This window comes from Acanthisitta chloris, unplaced genomic scaffold, assembly GCF_000695815.1.
Source record: "Acanthisitta chloris isolate BGI_N310 unplaced genomic scaffold, ASM69581v1 scaffold29795, whole genome shotgun sequence".
In the NCBI taxonomy this organism is placed as follows: Eukaryota; Metazoa; Chordata; class Aves; order Passeriformes; family Acanthisittidae; genus Acanthisitta; species Acanthisitta chloris.
This window is the reverse complement of record NW_008673629.1, coordinates 10,382-22,558: the sequence shown is the minus strand read 5'-3', so window position 1 is coordinate 22,558 and position 12,177 is coordinate 10,382. Positions and strand designations below refer to the sequence as shown.

Here is a 12,177-nt window from a genome sequence, read left to right as displayed (position 1 = left end):
GGATAGTGCTGAGGGAGCCTGGCAGTGGGGCCAGGGATGGGACACTGCCCGCGGTCGCCTGACCCCCCCTCCGCAGGACTCAGGAGGCAGTGGCTGCAGAAGATGCCCTCGTAGAAAACCCATCCGCGCTGCTGAGGGCAAGGAACACGCCCGACCAGCTCCCGAGGAAAGTCTGTGCCGCTCCCAGGCTGAGTCCTGCTGCCTATGCGGGAGCGCTCAGCCCCGACGGGAACGCTGTGGGAGATCATTCGTGCAGGGTTTGGGTGCTTGGTCCGTGTGTTAGAGGGGAAAGTCGCAGTAGCCATCTGCATAACTCTGCTTCACTCCTTGGTAGCTGTGAGGAACTCGCCTCCTCCTTGGCTGCCTCCAAGGAATAGCTGTGTGACAGACAGGCCTCACAAGTTAAAAGAATGTTGTTGTGTGTTCCAGCAGGATCTGGTTTTGTTTGGCATTGAGAATCTCTCATGGAGAATGCTTAAGCAGGGATCAATGACATCACTCGGCAGGAAACTCTCTTGGAAAGAAGAGCTGCTATCAGACAATCTTGCAGGATGATGAAAGGGTCACGGATAACCTCCTCAGCAGTTGAATACTTCATAGGTCATAGCCCAGTTTATGGACTGAGATGCAGATGTTGTAGATACTGGAATTTATTTTTAGCATGAAATTCCATTTGAGAAACATATTATCCAGTTTTACTTCTGTGTGAGCAACCAGGGTGCCAGATGTTAGCAAGTTCAGCTTTGTGAGAAACAACACTACATTCATTCAGTATTTAACATCTTCAGTCTGTGCTGCCCTTCAAAAATCCTTCCCCAGAACCGACCTCTTCCTTATCGTGTGTTTGAGGGAAAAGCAGCTCGATACCTTACCAGTGCAATAGTCACAGTGAGCTAAAAAGTTGCATCTTTGTGAGGTTGCAGTTGTGTATATATACACATACACAGCAGCTTTGGGAAGCAAATCATCCCCAGTTTGAAATAGGTTTACCTAACACAAGAGGTTGGGCTCCTGTGGGTCTGACACTGGGCAGTTGGATTTGCCCCTGGGATGGCTGTGGCAGGGACAGACTGAAGGGTGCTGTTCACTGTAGCAATTTGGTGCCATTTCACAGGAAGCTGAGCTTCTGCTTGGAAGGTGGAAGGAATCAGACAGTGGCAATTTCAGATCCAGAGGGTGAACGTCGGAGTGAGCTGGCTGGATAAGAGCTGCCTGTGGGCTTTGGGAGTGGGAACAGATACCTGTTGGGTTAGAGGGTGAACCAGAGGAGGGGCTGGAAAGAGGATTTGAGTGCTTATCACTTGCAGATACAGTGCTGAAATATTTGTGGTGCCCCAGGAAATGGCATGATCTGAACTGGAGGTTAGTGTGATAGGACTGTCGATGGGACTTTGTTGAGACATTTCTGTGCACAGAGTTGTTAGATGAGGGGTTTTTATAGCTTTTTGTGCCTGCCTGTTTTGTATGTCACATGCAGCTGCTTGTGAAAATACTACACTGGCAAGGAAGGTAAAATGACAGAGTTTGTAAACATCTAGATGAAGCAGAAGGAGAAAAGTTTCATTTTGAAGCTGTTAGCTCTTTGACCACGAATGGAAATGTTGAGGGGAAGGAGGCTTAAAACGAAATATAACAAACAATGAACATGAGTTTTGGGGTTCTTTAGCTTTGAAAAAACTTGTTTCCTGTACAGAGCGAAATGTCTTTGAGCCGTGTGTTAGGTTTGGGTAGTTTCCGGAAAGGATGTGAACTCTTGAGGCTTCAGAGTGGTTTGTCACACACGTGGTGCCTGCAGCCCCCCAGCCGTGCTGCTTGAGTTTATTGTCCAAAGGTGTCATAGGAAGGATGTGAGCTGCCAGTTCTGCCCCTCAGTAGCACTGGAGAGTGAAGTGCTTGGACTCTGAAGCAGTTGGCACTGTTTGAGAACCTGGACCAGTCGAGAATGCTCCTGTTTCAGTTTAGTGTGCAGCTGTGGGTGTTACACTGCTTTGTGTTTTGGGGTTTTATTTTGTTCTCATACAGTTTTTAATAAGCTGAAAAGCATTTTTGTTTTTTCCAGATTTGTTCCTGACCTTCCCTAAAAATGTCCAAGGTAAGAATAGCATTTGTGTCCTTCAATGTCACAATGTGAAACTGGTATTTTCTTTTTAAATATAATCTGCCAGGACAAAATGTGCTTTGTGTTCGATGCTGAAATGTTTGCTAAATTCATGGCTCATAAATAAGGGAGTATTCACATTAGAAGACAGTGTTGAAAGGCTGAGTGGTGTAAAACACATATTAGAGTAGTTTCCTGCAAGTTAAGTCTTTTAAACTCTGGGTCAGTGTAGTTGTTCTGTGCTTTGTGAAACTGTTGAGTAGGAGTAACCCCTGAGCCGTTTACTCTCAGTCTGTCACGTAGCTCAAACCATTGGAAAGGAAAGCAGTTATACAAACAAGTATGTCTTGAGTGGTTGCTGATTATTGTCTCCTTGTATTTTGTTTCATTTTTAGCAACAGCCTGCTCAGTTCACCAATCCAGAAACCCCTGGCTATGTTGGATTTGCAAACCTTCCCAATCAGGTTCACCGGAAGTCTGTGAAGAAGGGCTTTGAGTTTACTCTCATGGTGGTTGGTAAGGAAGCATTTCATTGTCTTCCTTAAAATTGGTGCTTGCTTACAAGGAGTTTGGAGTTAAAATGAATGTTACTTCCACTATGGTGAGGCTTCAGCTTGCATCAGAAACTCTCCTGTACTTTCTTCTGTAGTTTATTAATTAAAACCGTATTTGAACACATTAATAAGTTTGTGGATGTAGTGAAGAAACTCTTGTTCCTTCCTTCCCTCCCTCCAGGATTCAAGCAACTTAAAATACAGTTTTAAGCTTAAAATGTTGTCTCTGCTTCTGTAACTCAACAGAATCTGAACTCTGGGCTCTCCACCCCTGCTAAATACACTTGTAAAAGAATTGAACTAGTTGGTTCTGATGTGAACTGTTACTTTGCACATTGGTCATGATTTCCTTTAGCAGTTGTGATTTAAAGTGTAGTTCTGTTTGACGATTACTTAGAGTCTGTGTTGGTATCTGGAATGGAAAGAAAACTCCAGTGTGTCTGCACCTTCATCCTCTGGGAAGTTGGTTGCTAATCTTGAAACCTACACAGGCTCCCAGATCAGGCTGGGGCATCTTCTCTGCCTGCCCTGCCATGCTGAGTGGGAGCTGTACATGCTGAGTTCTGGTGTCTGCACTCTGTAATTCCCACTGTTAAACAGCCTCCTGCACAAAGGACCCGAGCAGAATTAGGCTTTGTACTACCTGGCGCCACAAGAAGTCAGTCCAATTTGTGTGTGAGATTTGTCCAAGAGAGATCACAGAGGGAACGAGCAGGAGAGGTGAGATAGTACATGATAGGAGGTGTTTAACTTCTTGATTGTTTGGGACTGCAGTGCTTACAAGGGAGTCTGTCCTCAGGCCTTCCATTAGTTCTGCCAAATAACAGCCCTGGCACTGCTTTTATCCTGTCCCTGTCTCCTGTACCTCAGTGCTGGTCAGAGCTGGGCCTGTCGCAGTTTGCTCTTCACTAGATTTGCCTTGGGTAGTGTCATAAAGGATATGTAAGGCCAAACTGTAATCAGCTGTTTCAGGTTGTGGTATCTAGTGCAACTCTTCAGAATCTGCTGTGCAGTGAGCCTAAAACTCTGAGCAGGGCTGAGAAAGAAAAGCTGTGCTCACTCTGCTGCAGCTAAACTTAATTTCCAGATGCCTTTGAGATTGATTGTGAATCTGCCATGTGTAACAGCTCTGGCAGAAAGTGAAGTTATGTAGACCAAGAGTGGTTTCTAGCCCCTTGTAAAATAAAAATAGGAGAGAAACGAGGTGTAAGAGTAACAAAGAGGCAATTTATCCACCCATGTCAGAGTGAAATGGAACTTTACAGTCAGTGCCTGCCAGTATTTCAAGGGATAAGTGAAAACTACAGGAAGAGAACTTGGGAAAAAAGTAGTTTCATTGAAAATTTGAAGTGGTATTAAGACAGGCTAGCAGAGAGAGGGAGTTGGTGTAAGATAAAATAAACTGTGCTTTAAATCGTTGGTTATTTCAGCAGTTTGGAATGTGAATTCTTTCTCTTCCAACATGCATGGGCTTTCAGTCTGCTCTCTGTGGGCTGTCTCAATGCCTGTGCTGCACTGCTGCTCTCCAGCAGGCTGCTGTCCCTCTGATCTAGCTAAATGAGACTGAAACTGGAGGAAGGAGTCTCTTCAATGAATTCCAGTACTGAGCACTTCAAGTTGCTGCTCTTATTATGCTGTGAGCATTTGTTCTGATTAACATCATAGACTCAGAGAATTTTAGGGGCTGGAATAGACCTTACAGATCATCCAGCCCCTGTCCTGGGCAGGGACACCTCCCACCAGAGCAGGTTGCTCAAGGCTCATCCAACCTGGCTGTGAACACTGCCAGGGTTGGGGCAGCCACAGCCTCCCTGGGCAACCTGGGCCAGTGTCTCACCACCCTCACAGGGAAAACTTTTGCCTGATATCTAACCTAAATTTCCCTCTTTCAGTTTGTACCCATTGCCCCTTGTCCTGTCCCTGCAGCTCCTAGCAGAGTCCCTCTCTGGCTCCCCTCTAGGCCCCATCTCTAACTCATCAATTGGCCTTTGAATGTTGCTCGTGGCTCAGTCAGTTGCCCTAGAACAAAAATATATTTATGGTACAATTTGGTAACCCCTAAATTCATCATCAGCATAGAAGAGTGCTCAGTGGCCACGTCATATCCCTGTGTCCCTCGGGTTCTTGTTGGCCATGACAGTGGAGAGAAGTCCCACTCTGTGCTGTTTGGCTATGCACAAGTTCAGCAATGCCTTTTCTATTGTTTAAAGTGGCAGTACAGCCTGGGCAGGATCCAGCTGCTCACTGGGTGTGATCGTTCACATTCTGGAGTGAGAGTGGGACAGCATGCCTTACAAATCAGGAGAACTGGGAAACCTTCAGTCTGAGTTGGTCAGAACTGCACTTGCCTAACAGATTTAATTACATATCATCAGAGAAAGTTTGGGAAAGTGTCATAAAGCTGAGATGTAAAAAGTGTTACTCAGCCTCGTGCAAATTTTCACTGTCCAAAATTATAAGTTGTGAAGTTTCAGTGTAAAGGAAACACGAAGAAATGTGTCGTCTGATAATACTGTCTGGATAGAGCTGAAATCTCTTGTGTAAATATGCTGAGTTTGTCTCTGTACTGATCACAGGTGAATCTGGACTGGGGAAATCCACGCTAATAAACAGCCTCTTCTTGACAGATCTGTACCCAGAGAGGATAATTCCAGGAGCTGCTGGTAAGCACACCTTGGTTCTGGTTTCCCTGTGCTCTGTGGGTTTGGAGTTGGATGATTTGTCTGTGGATTTTGGTACCAGCCAGCAGTGATTTCAGCTGCAGTAGTTTCTGAGGTATTTCCTGACACTCAGACTGTGTTTGGAACTGGTTCCCTCTGCACCCAGGATGTCTGTGGGGTCTTTGTTACTCAGTCCTGAGCTGTGTTTGTATTGGCACTTAGGAAGTTGATCCTTCTTGTGCCTAAAAACTTCATTGTGTCACAGTAAGATAAATCATCAACAGAAACAATAAGAAGCTTTATTAGTTTTTAATCTGTTGCAGCTGTAAACAGGTGCATTGTTTATACCTGCTTGGCCTTGCACCTTAGTTCCTTTGCTTTAGGCTGGTACTCAGTGGCTGTGAGCTTCACCTCTTGTTCTCTTCCAGTCCCTTCTCCCTTTTTTGTTCTGCTAACCGGGGCAGGTGATAATCCAGCAAAAGAGAATGTTGTGAGAAAACAGAGGGAGATGCTGTTTTCCCCTCTTTGCTGCCTGTTGAATAACTTGCTCTGATAGTTTACCATGTTAGCTGGTGATTACTTATCACTTTGAGCCTCGGGGGAAAAAATCCTTTGCATACAATTTTATATTGTTCTCCAGTTACCTACAGTTCTGTTTCAGCCCCTTTTTGCTTTAATTTCTGCATTCAAATCAAGCCAAGTATGAAATCTCGCATGATCCCCTAACAAAATCTGAAGATCCAAGTCCTGATTTTGCTGTTACCAGGCCCGAGGATGTAATCCACGGAGCAACATTCGTGTTGTAGCTGCCAGTTAATCTCAGAGCTGTTGTGGGAGTGCTGTTCTGGCCCCGCGGGTGCTGAGGGCTATGTTGTCCACAGATAAGATCGAGCGCACGGTGCAGATCGAGGCGTCCACGGTGGAGATCGAGGAGAGGGGCGTGAAGCTGCGGCTGACGGTGGTGGACACGCCTGGCTACGGGGACGCCATCAACTGCCGAGACTGGTGCGTGCTCCGCCTTCCAGGGGAGGGGACACTGCAGGGGGCACCGGAGGTTCTGCAGACTTCCTCGTTTGCAGGAAGCTTAGTTTGTGTGCTGTGATTAGTTCAGACACACGGAGAGAGGCATCAATAGCCTTCACATAACTCTCAATAAGTGTTATGGCACATAGGGGTTTTTTTCCTTGGTTAACTTTCTTAAGCTTGGAAGAGCTGTAAGTGAACAGTGACAAAGCAATGGAACCAGTGGGACACAAGAAATTCAACAGTGCTCTGAGGAAACAAATCATCTAGGTCTTCTGTGTGAGCAAAAACCTTTAGCAAACCTTTAGCAAAAACCCACCTTTAGATCTTGTCCACATTCACTTGAGTAGTCTCAGATTCTGTGCTACATTTTTATGAGCTTTTCATCATCTTTGGGTTTGTTTGTTTAGGCTTGCTGCTAAATTTACATTCAGAAATAATCTTGAGATCCATGGCAATCAGTTTCCAATGGTAATCCCTATTCCCACATCTCCCAAGTCCCTGAGCCTGAGGCAGGGACTGTGGAAATTAGGTCACTCCCAACATAAGTGAAATTCAGGTTCAACACCACCTGAGAAATGTGAATTTGATAAGGCACTTGATAAATCCATGAGACCTGACAAGCTGCATCCCATCTGGCTGGGTTGCCTGTTGCATATGTAGTTTCCAAGCCACTCTCCATCATATTTCAGAACTCGTGGCAGTTAGGCAAAGTCCCCAGAGACTGGAAAAAGGGAAACACCATGGTCATTTTTAGAGAGTGTTAAAAGGAGGATCCTGGGAACTACTGACTAGTCAGCCTCACTCTGTGAGATCATGCAGCAATGAGGAGAGGCTGAGAGAGTTGGGAGAAGACTCCAGGGAGACCTTACTGAAGCCTTTCAGTATATGAAAGAGACTCATAGGAAAGAAGGAGAGAGACTCAACAACAAGGTCTGCAGTAGCAGAGGAAGGGGCAGTGGTTTGAGAGTAGGTCTAGATTGGACGTAAGGAAGAAGTTTCTCACAGTGAGGATGGTGACACTGGCACAGGTTGCCTGGAGAGACTGTGGCTGCCCCATCCCGTGGTCAGGTTGGGTGAGGCTTGAAGCACCCTGAGAGATGTCCCTCTGCACATGGCAGGGGTGGAGCTAGGGGATCTCTAAAGGTACCTCCCAAGCCAACCTGTTCTATAATTTTAAATCAGTTTGAAACAAGAAGCTGGAGTTCCCCTGAGCACGTGTGACTAATGCTGACCAAAATACTAACCCAGTGGATTTGCTGCAGAACTGACGCTCTGTTATGTATGTATATTTTGTCTTACTGTGCACGTTAAAGAGCCACAGGTAGCAGCTGGTTGCTGTAGGATTCAGTTGGAATTTCAGGATTAGTGCTCCTTTCCTTTTCCAGCCCTGCGGAATGAGGAAATGAATTTTTGTCCATCAGCAGGATGTCCTGGTGTTCTGATATTACCTTGGGAACAGCACGGAAGTTATTGACCATCTGGAAATGAGTGTGATTTCTTGGTTCTATATTTGTTTTGCAGCTTTAAGACCATAATCTCCTACATTGATGAGCAGTTTGAGCGATACCTGCACGATGAGAGTGGCTTGAACAGAAGGCACATCATAGACAACAGAGTTCACTGCTGCTTCTATTTCATTTCGCCGTTTGGTCATGGGTAGGTGTTGTCTCTCTCTCAGGAGTTGTGGTGCCTGTCAGGGCTTCAGAGTCAGGCTGCTGTTCCTTGAGCCCATGCTCTAACTGCTGGCATGACTTGGCTGTGTTCTCTCTCTCTGTGCAGAGAGAGGTCTGTGTTGGTGTGGAAAAACACTGGTGGTTCAGAGTAAAGCCAAATAAATCTTTCCCCATTGTGGAATTTTAGCCTCAAGCCTCTGGATGTTGAGTTTATGAAGGCCATACACAACAAAGTGAACATCGTGCCAGTGATTGCCAAGGCTGATACACTTTCTCTGAAGGAGCGAGAGAGACTGAAGAAGAGGGTGAGTTTTTCTCTCTTTCCTGCACTGTGCTCCAGCTGTGGCTGTGGTGGCTGGAGAGAGGAGTGTTTTCCTTAGCCTCACTCTGTCCTGCTGGGGGAAATACAGACTAGTGCACAGTGTAACACCCTTCAATATGTGCTTTGGTGTCTTGTAAACTGCTTTGTTGTGTGTTTAGCTCTGATATTGTCCTTGGAATGTTGTGTGTGGAAGGGCAGATTGGCTTCATTTGCACCTACATGAGGAGTGGTTTTTGAGACTTTGGAGGAGTGTTTAAATGCCTTTGCTGATGGTAATTGCTCCCTTGCCTGTTTAATCAATCCCAAGGCAGACACAGGATCTGCATCCAGAATGTGCATGTGTTTTTTTAACCAAATCAGAGTTCTGGTGATTGAAAAATAGGGTTTTCAGAGCTGGTTTGGGGTTGCTTTTCTTCCCTCAAGTCACCTCCTTCAAAAGCATTCCAGGTCTTTCTTCCAGAGGCAAGGCTTCTCAGCAGGTTCAGTCCTGCAGGACCTGGTGCTGTATTGCTGGGGAGGGGTGGAATCCAGCAAACCACCATGGGTGACAGCTGTGGAGTTTAGACAGGAGTGTTCACATTTACTTGCCAGAAGACTCTCTTGTCCAGCCTTGACTGTTGTATTTAAAAGTAATGATTATCTCAGTTACTCTGAAAATCCTTATCTTACCCAATGCAGAATAAAAATAGAGAAGTATAGTTTGGTAGATATATTTGTTGTGCTGGAATTCTGCAGGAATAAAGACTGTTCTATTCTTTCTTAAGGAGCAAAATTTGGGTTTATGGCAAACGGGTTCCAGCTGCAGGTGCCACTCTTGGCAGCCAGAAAAGAGCATTTGTTGTGTCTGTAGCTCAGGTAGTTTTTCAAGTGCTCCCACTCCTGCCCCAGAGCAGTAACTGAAACAGAAAAGGGGTAAGAACAAGGAGGTTTAGGTTGTTCAGAGCAGTTATGACCTCTGAGTGATGCTTTTGTGGTTACAAAGCAGAAGTTGCACAGGTTTGAAAAGCAGTTTGCACAAAGGACAGTGTGTGTGAACACTGTTGTTTGAAAGTCTGGCAAGTAGCTGTTTAACGCCATGAAGGAATATGGTATTTGAAAACAGAGCCTTGTTGAGCAATTTAGGCCAGTAAGACAGGCCCAGATTTCTGTGTGTTAGTAATTTTGCTAAGATTTAAAAGCTCTGACTCTTACACATATCTCTGTCTCATGCCACAACTCTCAGATTCTGGATGAAATAGAAGAGCATGGCATCAAGATCTACCACCTGCCTGATGCTGAGTCGGATGAGGATGAAGACTTCAAGGAGCAGACCAGGCTCCTCAAGGTGTGACTGACTTCACAGCTGGCACGTGTGGGTAATGCACTGCACCTCTTCAGGCTGCTCAGAGGGCTTCAGAGCAAGCCCTGTGGTGAGACCCGGAGCGAGTCGCCGTGTCTGTGCCCAGACTGGAAGATGGTGCCACAAGTGCTTTTGTTATTTTACACCTTCAACTGGCACCAGTTATGAGCTTATTGCCACAGTGTGCAGTGCTGAGCAGGACAGGAGCTGCTCCTGGAGGTGTTTGCCCTGGTCACTGTCAGTAATGCCTGTGCTTTGTGCTTTCAGGCCAGCATTCCGTTCTGCGTGGTGGGATCCAACCAGCTCATTGAAGCCAAAGGGAAGAAAGTCAGAGGTCGGCTCTACCCCTGGGGTGTAGTTGAGGTGGAGAATCCGGAGCACAATGACTTTCTGAAGCTGAGGACCATGCTAATGTAAGTCACAAAATTCCAGTTAAGTGGTGGTTTTAAAAGCAGTCACCAGGAAACTCTGGCACTGGTTTGAATTTGTTGTGAGACACTCAAAATTTGTCTGGGGAAGGCAGTCTTGACCTAGCTGAGCTAGGCCTAGGTAGGGCCTGGACCACATGGGCCCCATAGGTTCTTTTCGACCTGAACTGCTCAGCGAGTCTGTGACTGGGCAGCCCAAGTGGATGTGCCTGCTGTGCCTGCTGAGCACACTGACCTGAGGCCGTGCTGAACTCCAGCTGGTGTAGCAAGCTGCTGTGACACCTCTTGATTCCTTTTCTCCCTCCAGCACCCACATGCAGGACCTTCAGGAGGTGACCCAGGACCTTCACTATGAGAACTTCCGCTCCGAGAGGCTCAAACGAGGCGGCAGGTTGTCATCTCAGGGCTATGTGCTGTTTCTTCCTCTGCTGAACTTCTCTTTTGGCCTCTCACTCTGTGTCTCACCCACTATTTCATTGCTAGGATTTGGTACATCAGGGGAGCTCTGTAGCTCCAGTCAGCACCCAGTTCAGTTGGCCAGCTGGCACTGAGTGTGAGAGCGTTTGGTAAACCTGAGAAGAGAGTTGTGGCATTCAGAAGGAATAGTCTGGTCTGTGCTTTGGTCTGAGGCTTGAGCACAGCTGGGTGGGGAGGCTGGAGGTACATAAGTGGGGCAGATGCCTGTGATAAACATCTTTAAAAACCTGCCAGCTAGGCCAGGGCTGATGTTTTAATAAAACTGTGGGTTTTTCAGAGTTAACAACTGAAACATTTTGGCTGTGTCTTTTAAAAGTGGTGCTCGAGTCCTCCTGGCGTGGTGAGACCTGTGTCTGTGCCCAGACTGGAAGGCGGTGCCACAAGTGCTTCTGTGATTTTACACCTTCAACTGGCACCAGTTGTGAGCTTATTGGCACACACAAATCCTTCTCTTTACATGGCAGTTGCGGGACAAGGGCTGTGAGCCCTGTCCTGGGCTGTGGAAGTGGGTGCACTGGGTGTTTCCTGGTTTCGACGTTCCAGCTGCGTCTCTTCCTGCAGCCACTAGAGGGTTCCGGATTTCACATTTCGGGGCTCCGGGGCAGTTTGCAGTGCTCTCCCTGTCCTGCTCTTGGCAGTTTTTGTCACCTCCCTGGTCAGTTTTCAGCAGAGCAGTTTGCCTGTAGCATTGGCCTTGCAAGTCCAGTTTTCTCCTCAGACAAGATAAGATGCTCTTCTGCCCTGATTTAAATCCTGTTTTCTGCAGTTCAAGCTGAAAAGCCCCAGATTTCCACAGTTCTGCTGCCTGTTACCCAGCAAGTGTGTCCAAGGCCTCAGCACTAACGCGGCCCGAGGTCACCCAGAGTTAGGGTACAGAGGTTTTTGGCAGTCTGTTTCCCTGCTGGTGTTTTGACCAGCACCAGTTCACCTGCTTTGCGCTGTTGAGGGCAGTGGCTTGATGAGAGCAGTTGGTAGATCTTCCCTGTTGCTGTTAGCAAAGTGCTTGGTCTTGAATAAAGCCAGGGGGGTGAGCGGCTCCTCCCAGGCACCAGGTGGCAGGAGGGCAGAAATGGCCTCAGGTTGTGGCAGGGAAGGCTCAGAATGGATGCTAGGAAGGATCCCTTCACTGAGAGGGTGGCCAGGCACTGGCACAGCTGCCCAGGGCAGTGGTGGAATCATCACTGGTGAGGTATTCAAAAGGCTCGTGGACGTGGCACCTGGGGCAGTGGTTAGTGGAGAACATGGTCCTGGGACTCAAAGTACTTAGAGGCTGTTCCAGCCTTAGTGATGTGATGATTCTAACAGTGTTCCTCTTATTTTAGGAAAATAGAAGACGAAGAAGTAAATAAGGACCAGATTCTGCTTGAGAAGGAGGCAGAAGTAAGATGGCAGACGTTTGTATTCTTGTAATGGGGGAATTTCTGTTCCTGTATCATGACTTTAGGTTATTTATGTTCTTATGCATTTCACTTCAGAGACTTGAACTTAGGGTGGTTGAAAACAGTAGTAACACCTCACTCTCAGCCAGTCAGTGCCAACCTCTGCGGGGGGAAGAGCAGCAGAAATGCTGCAACCTGAGATGGTTACCTGGCAGATAAAG

The 12,177-nt window shown here is 46.8% G+C and overlaps 1 protein-coding gene across 2 annotated transcripts in view; it reads left to right on the top strand.

The window, feature by feature from the left end:
* The first annotated feature begins 2,052 nt into the window (after positions 1-2,052).
* Positions 2,053-12,177, top strand: part of SEPT2 (septin 2) — a 10,335-nt gene continuing 210 nt past the window's right edge. The window contains exons 1-11 of one of the 2 annotated variants that reach the window (XM_009075031.1): positions 2,084-2,092; positions 2,494-2,614; positions 5,229-5,335; positions 6,138-6,153; positions 6,194-6,317; positions 7,860-7,994; positions 8,199-8,316; positions 9,556-9,657; positions 9,940-10,085; positions 10,408-10,491; positions 11,900-11,957. In XM_009075031.1, coding sequence (XP_009073279.1) covers positions 2,084-2,092; positions 2,494-2,614; positions 5,229-5,335; positions 6,138-6,153; positions 6,194-6,317; positions 7,860-7,994; positions 8,199-8,316; positions 9,556-9,657; positions 9,940-10,085; positions 10,408-10,491; positions 11,900-11,957 — 1,020 coding nt within the window. Of the gene's footprint in view, positions 2,093-2,493; positions 2,615-5,228; positions 5,336-6,137; positions 6,154-6,193; positions 6,318-7,859; positions 7,995-8,198; positions 8,317-9,555; positions 9,658-9,939; positions 10,086-10,407; positions 10,492-11,899; positions 11,958-12,177 lie in introns of both variants that reach the window. The other variant, XM_009075032.1, reaches the window with a different exon arrangement.